This window comes from Geotrypetes seraphini, chromosome 2, assembly GCF_902459505.1.
Source record: "Geotrypetes seraphini chromosome 2, aGeoSer1.1, whole genome shotgun sequence".
Taxonomy (NCBI): Eukaryota; Metazoa; Chordata; class Amphibia; order Gymnophiona; family Dermophiidae; genus Geotrypetes; species Geotrypetes seraphini.
The window spans coordinates 499,389,403-499,410,276 of NC_047085.1; the positions used below are offsets into that span (position 1 = coordinate 499,389,403).

Sequence of the window (20,874 nt, forward strand, 5' to 3'; positions counted from 1 at the left end):
GGCCGCCGCGGGAGCGGACCGCTGGGCAAGATGGACCTCTGGTCTGACCCAGTGGAGGCGACTTCTTATGTTCTTATGTTCTTCTTATGAGCTAGGTATTGTGGGCAATGTGGTCTCATTCATGTTGCATCCGCAGCTGCTCACCTGTACAAGCTGTTTCTAGCGGTCTTTCTCCTGCAAGACCTCCCCTTTCCTCTCAACTAAGCTTGTACTCCTTTGTCTCATTTCTCACTTCCTCTGCCCTGACAAGGTCAGCAAGGTGTGACCTTTCCTCTGAGGTGCTAAGCTCTGTTCCTATTGGTCTCTGTCTTGCACCTCCTCCCCTCGCCTTGGGCGCTCCTCTCTGTTCCTTTGTTCAGGGTCACTGCGTCAACTACACTTGGCTGACCACCAGCCCCTCCCCCCGCTTTGATTAGAGGACCGTCTATTCACCATAAGCATCTGACCTCACACAATAACTATATATGAAACTAACATATATCTCTGAACTTGGTAATGTAAGATGAACTATCTGGATGAAAAATCCTTATTCTTTAGCACTCTCCAGACCAGTAGAGGTTAACTTTACGAATGGGTATATATCTAATCATGACCAGCAGGTGGAGACTGAAAACAAAACTTTGGGACAGTATATCCTAGCCCCTCCTCTCTATTTCCCTCAGTCTTCTTTCAGTCTCCAGCAGGTGTTGAGTGATCTGTACCCATCTCCCTTGGTAGGGCTGTTGGAATTTGTTTAGGGGGTTTATTGTCCCTGTTTTTAGCCGGACGGAGCTTGGGCGGACTCTGTTTGGGGGTTCGTCCGACCTCGGGGGTGTCAAACCCGGCGGGTCACGAGCGGGGTCCCTCCCCCCACTTCCTCCACCTCCCCACATTTTTTTAGAGGAGCCTCAGCAGTATCCCTTGCCCCCTAAATCAAGCAAGGCATATTGCTTCGAGAGCCTGTGGAGTCTGTTCTGTAAAAAAAAAAAAAAAAAAAAATCCTGAGGTAGTGCTGGTCTGAAGGGTTGTTTCCCTTTAAGAAAACTGTATTTTACTGTATTTTTTCATGTAACCAGCACTTTTTTATAGCTAGGTCGCGTATGGAGCAATTGTGCCCTTCTCCGGGGGAGTAGGCCACAATTTTAGTCCAGCCGCGAGGCACTCGCGGCCGGCCTGAACTCGGCGGTTTGGGTCGGTGAGGTGGTGGAGCTCCGTCGGCAGCGGCTGCAGGCGCCCAGAGCTCCCCGCCGATGGTGCCTCGCGAGTCGGCTTGGAGCAGTGGGGAAGCCCGGTCTTCCACAACCGCCCACGGAGGGATTCCCCGAAGGATTCCCTCTCAGCTGATTTTTTGACAGCTGATGCCGGCTTGCCTGCTTTAGCGGCTGAGACTATTCAGGTTTCTCAGCCGCTTCAGGCTATGGAGGGAGCTTTTTTGGCGGGAAAACCGCCATCTTCTCTGTCTGGCCCCTCCATTTTGTCTTCCACCTCAGGTGACCTTCCCCCTGTTTTGACTATGCAGGGGCAAGGTTCTGCTGGGTCCCCTGCTGTGGCAGGGAGTCCCTTGGGACCCTCGGGGGGTTTTTCTCCTGAATTTTTCTTTTCTTTATGCAGAGCCTATTTTCAGGCGGCTGGGGGTCCCGGTTGCGCCCAGGGGGTTTCGGGGGGTGGGTTTTCCTCCGCGCTCCCTGCGGTTTTGCCTCTTTCGTCTGGCGTGACGTCCCCTCCGCCGCCTCCCTTGTCCAAGCGTCCGCGGGTGTCGTGGGACGAGAATTTGTGGTCGGAGGAACGGGTCGGTCTGGAGGAGGACCTGGACCCTTCTGAGGAGTTCCAGGACTCTCTGGAGGGGACGGAAGCTGGCGGCGGGTTGTCGGATATCCCGTTCTCCAGTGACGAGGCGTCCGTGGTGCGCCTTTTTCAGAAAGATGAGCTGCCTGACCTTATTCAACAGGTTTCTACGGTTTTGCGTTTTGAGGACGCGCCGCAGGAGACTCCGCGTGTGGGGGACCCCCTGTTACGGGGGATCCGTTCCGTTTCCCGCTCTTTTCCTATGCATCAGGATATTCGGGATATTATTCTGGAGCAGTGGAAAACGCCGGAGGCGCCGTTTCGGCTGGCGCGCAGCATGGCTCGCCTGTATCCCATTCCTGAAGGGGATCGGGCTACGTTAGCTTCGCCAGTCGTGGATGCGGTGGTCTCGGCAATTTCCAAGCGGCATACCGTGCCTGTTGAGGGCGGTTCTGCCTTGCGGGACCCTGTGGAGCGCAAATTGGAGAGCATCCTTAAGCAAAATTTTCAGGTCTCTGCCTTTGGGGTCCAGGCGGCTATTTGTGGGGGACTGGTCGCTCGCGCCGTGTTTCGGTGGGCGGAGCGGGTCTTGGATCGAGAGTCTGACGACTGGTCTCTGGTGGATCAGGAGGTTGCGAAGATTGAGATGGCGGCCTCATTCCTCTCAGATGCTCTATATGACTTGGTGCGGATATCGGCTAAGTCTATGGCTTTTGGTGTGGCCGCAAGGCGTGTGTTGTGGCTGCGCGCTTGGGCGGCGGATGCTGCGTCCAAAGCTAAGCTTACTAAATTTCCCTTTCGGGGGTCGTTTTTGTTTGGAGAGGACTTGGATAAGTTGATTCAGACTCTGTCGGACTCGAAAGTTCCCCGTCTGCCGGAGGACCGTGCCCGCCCGGCGTCTCGGGGGGGTGCGGCCCGGGGGCGTTTGCGGGTTTTTCGCAAGTATCGCCCTGGGCATGGGGCTGCTTCTTTCCAGTCTCCGGGATTTTCCCGGGGTCGGTTCTTCCAGCGCATGCAGCCCTTTCGGGGGGCCCGTCGGGGGGCAGGGAATCCCTCCGCCGGTTCCCCCGCTTCCCGTCCTGCACAATGACGCCTTGCCGGCGCCCCCTTTGGTTCCGGTGGGGGCTCGGCTGCGCAAATTTTTCCCCAAATGGGCCGAGATCACGTCCGATCAGTGGGTCCTGGAGGTGGTGCGGGACGGTTATGCCCTGGAGTTCGCCCGCTCTCTGCCGGATTTTTTCCTCGCTTCTCCGTGTCAGACTCCGGGGAAGACGCAGGCTTTTCGCCAGACCCTTCAGCGCTTGCTAGATCTCAGGGCAGTTGTTCCGGTGCCCCCTCCGGAGTGGGGCACGGGCAGGTACTCCATTTACTTTGTGGTGCCCAAAAAGGAGGGGACTTTTCGGCCCCTCCTCGATTTAAAAGGGGTCAACAGGGCTCTCAAGATTCCCTCTTTCCGTATGGAAACTCTGCGGTCGGTCATTCTGGCGGTTCAGCCGGGGGAGTTTCTCACTTCTCTCGATCTGACGGAGGCCTACTTGCATGTTCCCATTCGGGCCTCTCATCAGCGTTTCCTGCGCTTTGCGATCTTGGGTCGGCACTTTCAGTTCTGTGCGCTTCCCTTTGGGCTGGCCACGGCTCCTCGGACGTTCACCAAGGTGATGGTGGTCGTCGCGGCAGCCTTGCGGTCGGAGGGTATCCTGGTACACCCCTACCTGGACGACTGGTTAATTCGGGCAAAGTCGTTGCAGGAAAGCTCCCGGGTTACTGCTCGGGTGGTGGAGTTTCTCCGGTCGCTGGGCTGGGTGGTCAACCTTTCCAAGAGTCGGTTGGTCCCGGCTCAGCGTCTGGAGTACCTAGGGGTGCTGTTCGACACCTCCTTGGGGAAGGTCTTCCTCCCAGAGGGCCGGGTGAGCAAATTGCAATCTCAGATTCGCCTGCTTTTGGCGTCCCGGTGTCCTCGGGCGCGAGATTTCCTCCAGGTCTTGGGGTCGATGGCGGCGTCCCTGGACGTGGTGAGGTGGGCGCGGGCCCACATGCGTCCTCTCCAGTATGCTCTGCTCCGGAGGTGGTCTCCCCAGAGGCACGGGATGGATGTTCCGGTTCCCCTGCGAGGCTTGGCGCGCTGCAGTCTGCGTTGGTGGCTCCAGACCCCTCACCTAGTTCAGGGGGTGGGTCTGGATCTCCCGCAGTGGACGGTGCTCCTGACGGATGCGAGTCTCCTGGGTTGGGGGGCTCAGTGTTTGGGTCACTCAGCTCAGGGCACCTGGTCCGCGGAGGAGGCCGCCTGGTCGATCAACGTGTTGGAGACCAGAGCGGTCCGTCTGGCGCTGTTGGCTTTCCACTCCCTGTTGCTGGGCAAGTCGGTCAGAGTGCTGTCGGACAATGCCACGGCGGTGGCTTATGTCAATCGTCAGGGGGGCACCAAGAGCACTCAGGTGGCGCAGGAGGCGGCTCTGCTCATGGTTTGGGCGGAATCCCATCTGCTGGACCTCTCGGCCTCTCATATAGCCGGGGTAGAAAATGTTCAGGCAGACTTCCTCAGTCGTCACTTCCTAGATCCAGGAGAGTGGTGTCTCGGCGCCGAGGCGTTTCAGTTGATAGTGCAGGCTTGGGGGCAGCCCCTGATGGACCTGATGGCCATGGGTGGCAACGCCAAAGTGCCCCGCTTCTTCAGTCGTCGCAGGGACGGTCTGGCCGAGGGTCTGGATGCTCTGGTCCAGCAGTGGCCAATGGAGGGGCTGTTGTATGTGTTCCCTCCTTGGCCGCTGGTGGGCAGGGTGCTTCTTCGCATTGTTCACCATCCGGGTTTGGTGGTGCTGGTGGCGCCGGATTGGCCTCGCCGTCTGTGGTATGCGGATCTGGTGAGGCACCTGGTAGCGGATCCTCTTCCTCTGCCTCTCTCGGACGACCTTCTGATGCAGGGTCCCATTCCCATGTTCGACCCGTCTCCCTTCTGTCTTACGGCGTGGCTCTTGAACGGGGTCGCCTTAGCAAGAAGGGATATTCAGACAAGGTGATCTCTACACTGTTGGGGTCCCGGAGGCTTTCTACCTCTCGGGCTTATGTGCGGGTTTGGCGTCTCTTTGAGGAATGGTGTCGGGCGCGGGGAGTGACCTCTTTTCGCGCTTCTCTGCCTAACATTCTGGAGTTCTTGCAGGATGGCCTGGATAGAGGCCTGGCTTGGTCTTCTCTCCGGGTTCATCTTGCGGCCCTGTCGGCTTTTCGAGGGTTGGTGTCAGGTCAGCGTTTATCGGCTCTTCCTGATGTGATTCGGTTTTTGCGGGCGGCCAAGTTGCTTAGGCCTCCCCTACGGCCCTCGGTTCCCTCTTGGGATCTTAATCTGGTTCTCTCTGTTTTGGTGCGTCCGCCTTTCGAGCCCTTGGACGACTGTTCTTTGAAGGACCTTACTTTGAAGGCGGTCTTTTTGGTGGCCATTACTTCTGCTAGGCGTGTTTCTGAGCTGCAGGCTTTCTCTTGTAGGGCTCCCTTCTTGGAGTTTTCTAGGGAGTGGGTCGTCTTGCGGCCTGTTCCTTCCTTTCTGCCGAAGGTTGTTTCTCCTTTTCATGTCAATCAATCGGTGGTTCTCCCGGTCTTGGGTGGTCGGGAGGGCTCTTCTGAGCAACGGCAGCTGCGCAAGTTGGATGTCGGTCGGGTCCTTCGCTCTTATGTGCAGCGGACCCAGGAATTCCGGAAGTCCGATCATCTCTTTGTCCTCCTGGCGGGTCCTCGTCGGGGAGCTGGCGCTTCTAAGGCTACTATTGCGCGCTGGATCAAGGAGACGATTGCTTCCGCTTATCTTCTGAAACAGCAGCCTGTTCCGGAGTTTCTCAAGGCTCATTCCACTCGGGGTCAGGCGGCTTCTTGGGCTGAGTCGTCGCTCGTGCCTCCAGTGGATATTTGTAAGGCTGCGGTTTGGTCCTCCTTGCATTCCTTTGTTCGTCATTATCGGGTTGATGTGCAGGCGCGTCGGGACGCGGTGTTCGGTGAGCGTGTTCTGGTATCGGCCCTTCGGGGGTCCCGCCCGTGAGAGGGACTGCTTTGGTACGTCCCATTCGTAAAGTTAACCTCTACTGGTCTGGAGAGTGCTAAAGAAGGAGAAATTAGGTTCTTACCTGCTAATTTACTTTCTTTTAGCTTCTCCAGACCAGTAGAGGTCCCCACCCTGTCTGTTGTTGTTGTTGTTGGGGCTGTTGCGCGGGCAGTTTTTGGTTTTTGCTGCGGGTTCTAGTATTTTTCTAGGGCCGGGGAGAAGTGAAGAACAGCGGCTGTGGCTCGGCTGGCTTAGCTGGCGAGCTGTGGGGAATTTCTCCTCTGCATTTTCCAACAGCATTTTGGGTATGTTATTTGTTACTCCTTTCGGAGTATTGTTTTTTCTCTCTGTTGTTTTCCAGTTCTTGGTTCTGCTTGGCTATTCGGCAGACTGAGGGAAATAGAGAGGAGGGGCTAGGATATACTGTCCCAAAGTTTTGTTTTCAGTCTCCACCTGCTGGTCATGATTAGATATATACCCATTCGTAAAGTTAACCTCTACTGGTCTGGAGAAGCTAAAAGAAAGTAAATTAGCAGGTAAGAACCTAATTTCTCCTTCTGTGTTTGCTAATTAAAGATGAACAACTGTATTAGTCGAAGATCACTGTAGCCCGTACTGTCGTTTCTTTATCTCGTTTTTGTTTAATTATTACGTGTTACCTTGTAACCCGTTCTGAGCTCTCTGGGGAGGACTTTATATAAAACGAATTAAATAAATAAATGTCTGTGTATATGTATGCGGCTCCGAGTGTGTACGGATGTGTGAATAACAGCATGCATGTTAGCACTGGATATATGTATCTGAGTATCAGTGGGGTGGAGGGAAGCCTGACTCCTGGCATAGCATCCTTTTCGAAAGGATTGAGCTGTTGACCTCATCTCCATTGCTGATGTTCCTGGCTTTTTCTTTCCAGCATCTGTCAGGACGGGGCCTTTACTTGCACTCAGGAGGACTGCAACGGTAAGAAAATTCCTCCGAGACTGCGGGCAGAGGATGCTGCTAAGGAGGGACCTGAGCCCTGTTTAATCTGCATCCGGGGTGCTGTGAGAATAGGGTCCCTGGCAGAGCTGCCAGCCCAGTGCTTCCAGAGTGATGTGGATAATAACAGTCAGCCACTGTGGGCAGGAAATCTGTCTCTGGTGACACAGCCTATTCCATTAGTGGCTTTTGTATAGTACTTATTGTAGAATAATAATAACTTTATTTTTATATACCGCAATACAGCGGACTGTATAGTTCTGCTATAATTATGCAGGGCTGTCTATTTACTGTGTCTGTACGTGTATGTTCATTGCCAGCCAAAATCTTTGTTGTGTGTGTGTGTCAGGGGAAATTTGGGGACCACCACCAGAGAAGTGGACATTAAGGAGCCCATTAGACCATAAGGAGGAATTTGAGGCCCCTGATCCCTCCACAGAGGGAACAGTCTCTAACATAGGCTTCATAACCTCCTATCTAATGTTGCCACAGCTTCACAAGCTGGATGTCCTGAAAAAAGCAATAAAAAATAACCACACCTCAGTAAGTTTCCCCATGGTTGTAAAGTTGTGTATTAGTGAGCTGCTTTGCTTGGCTTTGCATTATAGCCGCTTTTTAAATGGGATAGCTAAATAAAACTTCCACTGCAGTGAAATGACTTCACAGCTTCATACACGAGCGTCAATATTTTGTCGCTGTACTAGCAGGTTATTCTAGGCATCTAGCACCCTCTCAGGATTTTCTCGTCTTTCCCATGTGATCTCTTGTCCTTGAGTTTTCTGTACAAAGGAACATCTCCCCCTTCTTGTGATTCATTGAAGCCTGTCAAAAATGTGAATGTTTCAAAGCTGATATCGCAGCTCAGCCTTTCCCTTCCCAGTGTGAAACGGTGCTTTTCTCTCTGCAGTGGACTGCCGGTGGTCTCCGTGGTCTCCGTGGTCCCAGTGCTCCTTGACATGCGGGAGTGGGGTGCAGACCTCTATGCGATACCAGAGCCAGCAGCGTCTCTATGAGGGAAAGGAGTGTCTGGGCCTCCCAGTGCGCCAGCGGCAGTGTACTCTCCAAGACTGCGGTGAGAGGCGTAGAGACTTTATTTATGCTCCGTTTGCAGCCTATTGCTGTATACGTCCACATTGTCTCTGATATTATGGCACGTTTTTCTCCACCTCTTTTTTTTTTTTTGTAATCTTTATTGATTTTCAAGTATTAATAGTGCAATACATATGAATCCAAACATATAACAAAACAAGAAAAGCACTTTGAACTTACAAATATTCAAAAACAATCCCTCTTTAGCACTCTCCAGACCAGTAGAGGTTAATCTTAACCAAATCGCCAATCTACTGACGGCATCCCTCGACTACAAGACTTTTAGAAAAGAAATAAAGAGCCATACTCTTCAAGAAAACTCTGAAAAAAAGAAATAATACCGCAAGTTTCAAACTCCACCTCTCACTAAAGCCAACTACCCCAAACAAATAACCTTACCCATTTCTTACTCTCTTTGAAAATGACCAATTTTTTTTTTTTTTTGTAAGTTCTTGTTGTAATACATCTTGGATAATTCTTTTGTAATCCGCCTTGAACTGCAAGGTAATGGCGGAATAGAAATCCCTAATGTAATGTAATGTAATATCCAATCATGACCAGCAAGTGGAGACTGAAAACAAAACTGTGGGACAGTATATAATATACTCCCTTCTCTATTTACATCAGTCTGTCTTCTTTCAGTCTCCAGCAGGTTTTGAGTGATCTGTACCCATCTCCCTTGGTAGGGCTGTTGGAATTTGTTTAGGGGGTTTCTAGTCCCTGTTTTTGGCCAGACAGAGCTTAACCCCCTTAATTAATCTAAAATATAAATACATATAAACTTCCAATAACCTAGTTTAATTAAAATAGTAGTGCAATCCTACCCCCCTCCCACCCTGGATGTGTAAGGAAATCATACAAAAATTATAGGGAAATGACAACTATATAGAAGCAATAAAAGATGCCAATGGACCCCACACCAAGTTAAATACACTATCAGTAGCGTACCAAGGGGGGGACGGGGGGGCAGTCCGCCTCGGGTGCCGCCTTAGGGGGGGTGCACAGCTGGCCCTATCGCGCTCCTACCCTCCCAGCGAAAGCAGCATCGGCGCCATTATCAAAAAAGGTAATGGCGCCAGGCCTTGGAGCACCGAGGCAGACCGCTTCTCCCCCCTCCCAGCCGAACCCCCACTGACCCTCCTATCTCTCCCCCCCCAAGTGAACCTTTCCGACCCTCCCAGCGAAAGCAGCAAACCTCCCTCCAGTAGCGTCGGCTTTCTCCTCCCTCTGCCGCATCACTGATGATGTCATCAGTGACACAGCAGAGGGAGGAGAAAGCCGCAAAGGAGGTTTGCTGCTCTCGCTGGGAGGGTCGGAAAGGTTTATGGGGGGGTTGATAGGAGGGTCAGCGGGGGTTCGGCTGGGAGGGGGGAGAAGCGATCTGCCTCGGTGCTCCATTACCTTCTTCGGGCAGCAGCAGCGTTTACAATTCGCTGCTGTTGCCGGCTTCAGGCCTTGTTCTCTGCCGGGTCCTGCCTACTTCCTGTTTTCATGAAGACAGGACCCGACAGAGAGGAAGGCCTGAAGCGGGCAACAGCAGTGAATTGTGAATGCTGCTGCTGCCCAATGAAGTTCAGGACATCGGGGAAGGAGCAGGGAGAAATCGGCTGCTGGCTTGGAGGTGAGGGTAGGGAAAGAATCGTGGAAGTGGAGAAATTGGCACGATGGCTTTGTGGGGGCTAGGGGGAGAGAGAAAGAAAGGAAAAAATAAAGAAGGGGGCCAGGGGGAGAGAGAAAGAAAGGCAGAAATAAAGATGGGTCAGGGGGAGAGAGAAAGAAAGGCAGAAAGAAAGAGGGGGACCAAGGGGAGAGAGAAAGAAAGGCAGAAATAAAGAGGGGGTCAAGGGGGAGAGAAAGAAAGGCAGAAAAAAAAGAGGAGGGCCAGGGGGAGAGAGAAATAAAGAGGGAGGCCAGGGGGAGAGAGAAAGAAAGGCAGAAATAAAGAGGGGGGCCAGGGGGAGAGAGAAAGAAAGGCAGAAATAAAGAGGGGAGCCAGGGGGAGAGAGAAAGAAAGAGGGGGGGGCAGGAGAAGAAAGAAGAAGGACCAGAAGGACCAGAGACTCATGAAATCAGCAGACAAAAAGGTAGGAAAAATGATTTTATTTTCAACTTAGTGATCAAAATGTGTCCGTTTTGAGAATTTATATCTGCTGTCTATATTTTGCACTATGCCAGGGAGCCTATGAGCGTCGAGAGCAGCATGGGGCATTCAGCGCAGCTCCCTGCGCTAAAAACCGCTATCACAGTTTAGTAAAAAGGGAGGGGGAATATTTGTCTATTTTTGTATAGTTGTTACTGAGGTGACATTGCATAAAGTCATCTGCCTTGACCTCTTTGAAAACCCGCGGAATATAAATGATAATTAACATTTTCTCTGCGTACAGCGTGCTTTGTGTTTTTAAAATTTTATTGTTGGTAGATCATTTTGACTTGGCCACAAAGGTAAGGGGGAGGGAGGTAGGGGAGCTGCTGAAAGACATCTAGTAATCCTTGCAGGCTTGACTGTGCAGGGAATTATTTTTGTAAAATCATGTTTTGTTATGTGACTGGCATTATCTAGACTTTAATTTCTATGAATGAATAGAATGAAAATGATATAAAATTACTTGCTTGTTTTTATGTGCGTGCGCTGAAGGAAAGTGGAGAGAGAGTGGGCTGAGGATGCTGAAGGGAAATGGGGAAGAGAGTGGAGAGAAGACGCTGATTTATAAATTGACAATTGTACAGAATATTGTTTCTTTTTATACTTTAATATAAACAATTCAAGGCTTGTGTGGATGGAATCAGGTGGTTTGCGGGGATGGGGACCGAGCTTACGGGGATTAGTCCAATAAAATGGTATTTTTTTATTTCTCATTATTTGTTTTATTTTTATTTGTTAATTTGTAAAGTGGTAATTGTTATGTATCAGTTTTTTCAAATTTACATCTACTGTCTTTATATTTTGCACTGTATTAGAGGACATGTGTTACTGTTTTTTGTGGTGTTGCATTGTATCCAGGGTCTGGTTTCTTGGCGGTTCAGTTTAACTTTTGTCTACATATTTCTATTTTTAGTTTGTGATTATTCCATATTGGGCGAGGGTGTATCTCTGTTCTGTGTGTATGAAAAGAACACAGTTTTCAGTTGGCATTGACTACAGGATCAATTGACTGTGCAGGATCTGGCTTGTTTAGATTTACAATGTATGTGTTGGTGTTCTATTGCTCACTACAGTGTTTAATGAGTTCCTAGGTACACTCTTGTGGTGCGATATGTGGATTGTTACTAAAAATCATATTTTTCATATAGATGGGGGGAGTGTCAAAAAATGATGGGCCCCGGGTGCCACATACCCTAGGTACGCCACTGTACACTATTATGTCCCAAGATTTCAACATTCATTCTTTCATATTTGTAGCTGGAGCATAAGTTCGCCCACCAGAAAGTAAAGTTAAGTTGATCATAACTCTTCCAATTGCATGTTATCATTTGCATGGCTATTCCCGCCATTATTAAGAAAAGCCGGCTTTTAGAACGATTCATAGGGGGGTTTAACATATAATAGTGTTCCATATATTATGACTTCATAAGTCAATGGAATTGATGACTCAAGTACAACATTAATTTGACCCCATATTGACTTCCAAAAATTAAGTATCAAAGGACAATAGAATAACAGATGATCCAAAGTCCCTATATCAAGATGACAATGCCAGCATCTATTAGATTTAGAACTGTCTATCTTTTGCAAATGAACTGGGGGGGTCCAAAAAATCCTATGTAGCAAGAAAAACCATGTTTGTCTCATAGATGCTGACGCTGTACATTTCATCCTCCAAGTCCGAATTCGTTTTTCTCCACCTCTAACAATCCAACTGCATTCTATTTGGATATTCATCTCTCCTTTCTCTAAAGCAGTGTCTCTCTCAAACTTTTTTTTAGCTCTGGCACGCTAAATGGAGCAAAAGTTTTTTGTGACACATTATAAAAAATTTATATAAAATTGCAAAACCCTAAAAAATTAAATTTGAGAGTTATTTATTTAAAGTTCTTTAAGCTATATATGCGTAATTAAAGTACATATTTTAGAAACCATTAAAAGAACTGTAGACTATAAATTATACTCATTAAATCATTGATTAATATTTAGACTTAAATTTTGCAGGGACAAGCCTCAGATTATGGAGAACATCTTCCCATACTGGGATTTCTTCAAGAGAAAGAAACCATCTTTTCTCTTCCTCCTTATAACATCACCGGCTTGAGCCCCACCTCCCTACAGTCCTTTTTGATCTTTTAATGGTTTCTAATATATGTATATTTAACTAATAGATAATCATTTAACTTTTGGTTTTGGGTAATTAAAGTAGACAGAATAGAATTGCTAATCAATGTGATGGATGTCTTTGAGTGCAAATTAACTCAAATTGCGGCTTGATAATCGACAAGCAAACATGCATTTCATCATCCACCTTCTGCAGCCGTTCTCTTTTTTTATTTTCAATTTAATTTCTGTCAGAGCTGAAAATCTACGTTCGCAAAGATAAGAAGATCCAAATGGTTACAAAGCCTGGATTTCTTTGTGGCTCAAATTAGGATAACTACTGTATAAAAAAAAATAAGACTAAAATTATTGCCATTAGCTTTCAAGGAACAATCACATCAAAGCATGATGCATGGGGGAGAGTGTGGCGCAGTGGTTAAAGCTACAGCCTCAGCCCCCTGAGGTAGTGGGTTCAAACCCACGCTGCTCCTTGTGACCCTGGGCAAGTCACTTAATCCCCTCATTGTCCCAGGTACATTAGATAGATTGTGAGCCCAATGGGACAGACAGGGAAAAATGCTTGAGTACCTGAATAAATTCATGTCAACCGTTCTGAGCTCTCTTGGGAGGGTTCATAGACAACCCCGCGAAAGACAAAGGCGCGTGCTGACAACTGAGCGCAAGACGGAGGCGCGCGCCGAAAAAAATTACAGTTTTTAGGGGCTCCGACGGGGGGTTTTGTTGGGGAGCCCCCCCAGTTTACTTAATAGAGATCGCGCCGGCGTTGTGGGGGGTTTGGGGGGTTGTAACCCTCCACATTTTACTGTAAACTTAACTTTTTCCCTAAAAACAGGGAAAAAGTGAAGTTTTCAGTAAAATGTGGGGGTTACAACCACCCACACACCCCACAACGCCCCCACAACGCGGTGCGATCTCTATTAAGTAAAGTGGGGGGGTTCCCCCCCACGCCCCCACCGTCGGAGCCGTAAAAACAGTACTTTTCTGCGGCGCGTGCCTTTGCGCTGTGCTCAATTGTCTGGGCGCGCCTTTGTCCCGGCGCGCTTTTGACCTGACACCCCTGGGAGAACGGTATAGAAAATTGAATATAAAATGTCTGGGTGGTTGTATCCTTACACACACAGACGCCCATAACATTGACAGACTCTTACGTACATGTCATCTATTCTAGTGTATACTTCTGAAGGGAATTTTTAATAATAAGGTAAAATTATGGAATCTTTCGTGGCACACCCGGAATCACTTCAGGACCAGTGTGCCATGGCGCACAAGTTTGAGAGACACTGCTCTAAAGTAATCAGAAGAAAACCCACCATTCTGCAGCGTGAAAAGTTGGCACTAGAGAGAGAATTTTACACAGACTAAACTGTAATTGCTAAAAGCTGAACAGAAGGATTCGGAAATCTGCATTCCCCCCCCCACCCCTTTCATTCCTGGATATATGCTGACTTACTACGACTTACACAGGGCAAAGGTAGGGGAGGGACATTAAGGTGGGCAGACTAGATGGGCCGTGGGCCCTTATCTGCCATCTATTTCTATGTTTCTATGTCTTATCCCCAGAGTGTCCGCAAGGTGAGCACTGGAGGAAGCCCTCACCAGATACGCCGTTTTGCGAGCGGACATGCCAGGAGATCTACGAGGAGCCCCATCAGAACTGCAGCTCGGGAGACGCTCAGGGCTGTGTGTGTGAGGCAGGATGGTACCGGAGCGTGAGCAGGCTGTGTGTCACCGCAGCTCACTGTGAATGCATCCAGGGCGATCACGTGTATTTGGTAAGAACAGTGGGATTGTGATATTCCTGTGCCTGTGTGTGTGTGTGTGTGGGGGGGAGGAACAGATCCAGAGAAGTTATTCTGCTGGACGCAGCCACTGATCTGATGAAATGACGTTAATTTGTCTTTGGTAATGCTACCCCATTCCGCTGTGGTCCAGGAAGCTGCAAGAAATCTCTCACTCTCACCTACTACTACTATGAATTGTTTCTATAGTGCTACCAGATGCACGCAGCGCTGCAGAGTGACAAAGAATAAGGAAACAGTCCCTGCTCGAAAGAGCTTACAATCTAAACAGACAAACAGGATGTCATGGATACAGTTAAGGGGAACGGTTAGTCAGCGGGCTGGGTTGGAGGGAAGAGGGGAGTACAGGACAAGGAAGCCACTGTGATGTCATTGATGAGGTTGGCTCTTATTGGTGGAATGAGGCATTATGACATCATAGTATCGGTTCTGCTTCCCAAAGACTGATACTCTTCACACTACTACTACTATGAATTATTTCTATAGCGCTACCAGACGCACGCAACGCTGTACAGAGTCACAAAAAAGACAGTCTCTGCTCAAAGAGCTTACAATCTAAACAAAACAGGATGACATGGATACAGTTAAGGGGAACGGTTAATCAGTGGCTGGGTTGGTGGGGAGTAGGGTTATGGATTAAAGGCTATATCAAAAAAGGTGGAAATTCAGTCTGCTTTTAAACAAGGGAGGGGGCTTGGCGGACAAACTCGAGTCATTTATTCCAGGCAAAGGGGGGCAGCTAGATGAAAGGAGCGAAATCTGGAATTGGCCGTGGAAGAGAAGGGTAAAGCTAAGAGCGGCTTATCTGAGAAATGGAGTTCTCTGGGAAGTGTATAAGGAGAGAGATGAGAGGAGAGATATTGAGGGGCAGCAGAATGAAGACACTTGTAGGTCAGCAATAGGAGCTTGAACTGTATGCGAAGGCAGATAGGAAGTCAGTGGACGGGTGACATGAGTGTAGCCAGGTTGGTAGAAGAGGAATCGGGCAACAGAGTTTTGCACAGATTGCAGGGGGAGAATAGGCAGCATTGTGGAAGACCAGTTAGAAATAGATTGCAGTAATCTAAGTGTGAGGTTACAAGAGTGTGGACAAGGGTCTGGGTAGTGTGCTCAGAGAGGAAGGGGCAAATTTTGCTGATGTTGTAGAGATAGAAGTGACTGTATGACTGTGATCTCTTTTTTATTTATTTACCATATTCAATTTTCTATACTGTTCTTCCAAGGGAGCTCAGAATTGTTTACATTAATTTATTCAGGTACTCAAGCATTTTCCCCTGTCTGTCCTGGTGGGCTCACAATCTATCTAATGTACCTGGGGCAATGGGGGGGATTAAGTGATTTGCCCAGGGTCACAAGGAGCAACGTGGGTTTGAACCCACAACCCCAGGGTGCTGAGGCTGAAGCTTAATTTAACCCCTGCGCCACAATCTCCATGCCTGGCCCCGCCCCATCCCACCCCGCTACCAGCCCCGCCCTCACACGAACCTTGTGTCTCCTTCACCGAGCTCAGGGCCGCATCTGGAGGACCTCTGTTGATGCAATGACATCACGCACATGCATGTGATGTCATCATGCGCAGAAGCCTTCCAGATGTGGCCCCCAAGCACGGAGCCTTCCAAAATCCAGACAAACTGCCGGGTTTTGGGAAATCCCTCCGGGCACCCGGACAGTCCTTGTCCAGGTTTTTTTCCCCCCAGATATCTGGTAACCCTAGTGTAGATTAATGTGAGCTCTGGGGTGACCCTGATATCGCCTCTTAGCTGTGCGGCCTGATGTGACCATGTGCTCTCACTTTGCTCTTTAGCCCGGCGTGGAGTGGCAGGAAGGATGTCAAACGTGTCACTGTGTGAACGGGATGAAAGTCTGCACCGCAGGTTGCCCTCCTCTCCACTGTATCGAGGTAAAGGATTGAATGCTGATCTCTATTTTAAAATGTTCATATCGCCAGTCCTAACGGAAAATTAACCGTTCACACCGATTTACAACAAGCAAATAATATCCATAGACACAACAGATACAGTCACAGACAGAAATCCCTACTGAAATTACCAGCTGTAAGCATCTGATCCTTGTGTTTGACCTTCATTCACAAAGATTTTCTCAAACCTGAACTATAGCCCACTCTATCTAACGTACCTGGGTCAATGGGGATTAAGTGACTTGCCCAGGATCACAAGGAGCAGTGCAGGATTAGAACCCAAAACCTCAGGGTGCCGAGGCTGTAGCTCTAACCACTGCACCACACACCAATCAAAAATTGGACTTACTGATTCAGGAACAACCCTCCATCCCCCCCAGTGAGACCTAACATACCTTCGGGTCTCTTAAAGCAACGGCAGCGGCGGTGGATAGCCTAGAAGAGGCAGCACTCTGAACAAGATGCTCGTGGCCTGCCCCACTGGGGCCTTCCCTCTGCTGTGTCACTAATGATGTCACTGATGAAGCGGCAGAGGAAAGCCCTGGTAGGGCAGGCCACGAACGGCCTCTTCAAAGCCTGCCTCTGTTAGCCTTCCACCTCCACCACTGCTGCATTAGGAGACCTGACAGTTTGTAAGATCTCGGGGGGGGGGGGTGTCGGTTGTGAAGTGCCGCACAGGGGGCTGGGAGGGACGGACGGAAAGCTGCTGCTGGATTCTCCAGGTGCAGTAATGTCTCTCTAATCTCTCTGCTGACCACGACGCCCAACTACAAAACATTCAGGAAAGAACTGAAAACCATACTATTCAAGAAATTTGTCAAATGATCTAACCAAACTGTATCGACCATTCCCAGATCCCAACGCATACTATAGCTATCAACCTTGTAATCTCCCTGGGAATGCCCAGGCTAATTTCTTGTTGTAAACCGCCTAGAACTGAAAGGTATTGGCGGATTAGAAGACATCAATATAATATAATATAACGCCACTTGTCAACCTGCTATAGTTACAAAACTGACCTCTCTCACAAATGCCTGACGCTCTCTCATAATGGCGCCTTATTTTTGGCTCACCTTATGGCTTATGACAGAAATCTGACTCTCATGCTGACACCTATAAAATTCCTGCTGAACTGACCACATGCTGTAATAATCTTGAATCTGTAAATGGGGTATCGGTGAGGTTTATAAAAAGGTTTCACCCTTTCACCCCCAACCCTGTAACTTTTCTAATTGTGTATTTTTGCTTCTAGATATGCTTATACAGTCATTTCTGCCATCTTTCTATCACTGATTGCTGGCAGTGACCCAGTGTCACTTTAATTGATATGTGACTATTCTGAAATGGATATAATACAACTAGCCTTTTTCCCATTTCTGTCAATGATTTTGTAAGCACTGTTTCTATTTTACCCCCCCCCCCCCACACACACACACACACACACTTCCAAAGAGCAGAGAGCTATCCAGCCAACTCCATTAAGATTATTTGTGGGGGAAATTTAGAACAAAAGGATAAACTGCAGGAATGGTGTACAAGACGCCAAATTTTTAATCTAATCTAATCTAAGGCTTGGCTTTATATACCGAGTCATCATTCTAAGAAAGCTCGACTCGGTTTACAATAATTAACTTAAATAAAAACCATAAAAAATAAAACTAAATTTCGGGAAATTAATTTTCAGTGTTTAGCAAATAAAGTAGTTTTTAAAGATTTGCGAAAAAACTGAAGTGAGCTGGAACTTCTTAAAAGAAATGGAAGATCATTCCAAAGTTGAGAAAACTTAAAGATCAGAGATTGACTAAAAAATATTGACTCCTTTAATCCCTTTTTTGGAAGGAAGAGATAATTTAATGAACAAACATAGATATAATCATAAACATAATCAAAAAACAGTTTGTATCCAGGAAGGTTGGTGAAACAGGACCCAATACAGTCCATGTTTCAAAGAAACGCTCCTTCCTCAGGGGTCCAAGAGTATATCATTTACGCAGGGATCTGAAAGTCCCTCATTGAGAGCCGCAATCCAATCGGGTTTTCAGGATTTCCCCAATGAATATGCATTGAAAGTGGTGCATGCACAAAGATCTCATGCATATTCATTGGGGAAATCCTGAAAACCCGACTGGATTGTGGCCCTCAAGGAGGGACTTTGAGACCCCTGATATACAAGGATACCTTATGGATAACAACTGGAAAAAACGATGTGGTGAACAGCTGGGCAAACTGTGTGAGCTCCTATGTGGTGCAGGAACCATAACGAAAGTAGGAGCTCACACAGTTTGCCCCCCCCCCCCTTGTGAATCGCTCCGTCCCCGACCTCCCCAGACCTTATCTGGTTGTCTAGCGGTGACGCGGGGCGGGAGCGATCTTCCTACGCGCCTGCCCTGTGCAGAGCTGTCATCAAAAATGGCTTCTGTGAGTTCCCGTGGTCTCATGAGACTACGACAGGAACTCACGGCAGCCATTTTAAATGATGGCTCTGCAAGGGGCAGGAGCACAGGGAGCTAGACCACCAGGTAAGGTCCGGGACGCAGGAGGGAGGCGGGGAGTGGGTCAGAGTTGACCCAAAAATTATTCGCGAATTTTCCTTATTTGCGGGCCGGCTCTGCCTCTAAGCCCCGTGAATACAGAGGGAGGAGTGTCATTTATTTTTCTCTCTACATTTGTTGCTATTTTCCCCTTCCCTCCTTCTCTTCCGTTAGTGTCTTCTTTCCTTCACAATATGGTAGTTCTCCACCTCTCCTTTTGAATGCAAGCTGTGCCTTTGTTTAATGTACGGCCTTCGTTCAGTCCTGTCTGTGATTGGGAGATTGTTCCCCCTTTTCTTTTTTTTTCTTAAATGTTTTATTTGTACAACGCTTCGAATTTTACGATTTGCGTTTAATCAAAATTTTAATCAACCATGAAACTATGAACAGGATCACCAATTTCAGCTCCCGGTTCTGGATGTTCCCTCCCAGCCCCTGTCAAAAAAGGGGTGTGCTGTCAAAAAAGTGCCCTTTCCCACAGCACACCCCATTCAGTGGCGTAGTAAGGGGAAGGGGGGGGGGGCGGCCACCCCGGGCGCCATGTTGGCAGGGGCGCCAGCAATCCTCCTCCTCCTCTCCGTTCCCCCTACCTCTTTCCACTCCTCCTCTCGCCACTCGCGCGCTCCCTTCCCTTCCCCCTTACCTCTAAAACTTCCGACACTTTCATTACATTAAACGGCGTCCCCCAAGGTTCTATACTGTCTCCCCTTTTGTTTAATATTTTTCTTGCCCCACTGTTGACCTTATGTCAATCTATCGGCTTTAATGTATTTGCCTATGTCGACGATATTCAACTTTTGCATCCCATTGACACTAACAATCCTTTGGACATTCCTTTAATTAATACAAAACTGGAAAAAATACACCACTGGCTGAACAATAATAGACTTGCATTGAATATTAATAAATCAAACGTGATGCTTTTTCCCTGGAAGGATAATCTCAAACTCAACCTTCCAATTTCTATCAAGGGTCAACCTTTGCAAGAGGTACACAATATTAAAATTTTAGGAATTATCTTTGATCACAAACTCACTTTTCATGACCATATCAGTAGCATTATCAAATCATCTTTTTTCAGGCTCCGACAAATCCGCTCCGTTTCACAATTTCTCTGTGCCGATTCTCTCAATATCCTTATTCATTCTCTTGTCATTTCCAAGATAGACTATTGTAACGCTTTGTTTATTGGAATAGCTCAAAAAGAAATTAAACGTCTACAGATAATTCAAAACACGTCCATTAAGCTCATTTTTAAAGCCAAAAAATTTGATCATGTAACACCCCTTCTTAAGGAAGCCCACTGGCTTCCGGTGGCACATCGAATAATATACAAACTCTGCTTGCTCACTTTTAAATCTCTTTCTTCTAAAACTTCGGCTTTCATTTACAAATTATTAATCCCTTACACATCCAATAGAACATTAAGATCTACCGAACAGCATTTGTTAACGATCCCTTCCCTTAAAATCATAAATACTCGACGACAGTTTATTTTTTCAGTTACAGCTCCCCAAACCTGGAATTCTCTCCCTGGTCACTTAAGAGAAGAAATTAACATAGAAAAATTTAAATGTAAACTGAAGACTTTTCTCTTTAATGACGCCTTCATAAATTAATCATAACAATGACCTTTTAATCATCATCTGTTCTATTTAAATTAATCCTTTGTCTTAGAACTAATTTTACTTTCTTTTTACAACCTTATCTTAACAATATTATTATTATTACCCTTTCCTTATGTGTTCTCCCTACATGTTTCTTTAACTTTTATTTACATTGTAATTTCTTACCCATCCTTTCCCTCTGTTTCCAGTTTTGTCCAATTTTGTCAATAGTCTTGTTAGTCTCATTAGTCTCATTTATTGTATTATTCCTTTTACATTGTAATTTTATCGAAATGTACATCGCTTAGAATTTAGATTAAGCGATTAATCAAATCCTTATTAAACTTGAAACTTGAAACTCTAGTCGTTCACCGCCGCAAGCAACAACTTCAATGCGCTCCTCGCGACCGCGTAAGCTCTCCCGCTGACGTCACTTCCGGGGTGCCGCACGTAGGAAGTGACATCGGAAGGAGAGCCAATGGGGTTGCCGTTCAATTAACTCGCAAAGGAAAAAAAAAATTTGATCACGTTACCTTGTTTCTAATGAAATCACACCGGCTTCCGATAACCCACCGAATTACGTATAAAATCGTACTGCTAACATTTAAAACAAAATCTCTTCATACACCAAACTTTTTGGACAGATTGATTAGTCCTTATTGCACTTCCAGAACATTAAGATCTAATACTCAAAATTTTTTGCATATTCCTTCTGTAAGGCATCTCTTTTATGATACTACCCGCAAACGGATTTTCTCCGTTAGTGCATCTGAACATTGGAACTCGTTACCGGCCTATTTAAGAGAAGAGGAAAATATCGATACGTTTAAATCGAACTAAGAAACCTTCATGTTTAAGGACGCCTATAATTTATGCCTTCCCGTCCGACCC

The 20,874-nt window shown here is 47.5% G+C and overlaps 1 protein-coding gene across 1 annotated transcript in view; it reads left to right on the forward strand.

Moving 5' to 3' along the window:
• LOC117354948 (SCO-spondin-like) overlaps nucleotides 1-20,874 on the forward strand; it is a 441,431-nt gene that overhangs the window by 409,512 nt on the left and 11,045 nt on the right. Inside the window, 4 exon segments of the mRNA XM_033932909.1 lie at nucleotides 6,708-6,754; nucleotides 7,680-7,844; nucleotides 13,689-13,900; nucleotides 15,732-15,827. Coding sequence (XP_033788800.1) covers nucleotides 6,708-6,754; nucleotides 7,680-7,844; nucleotides 13,689-13,900; nucleotides 15,732-15,827 — 520 coding nt within the window.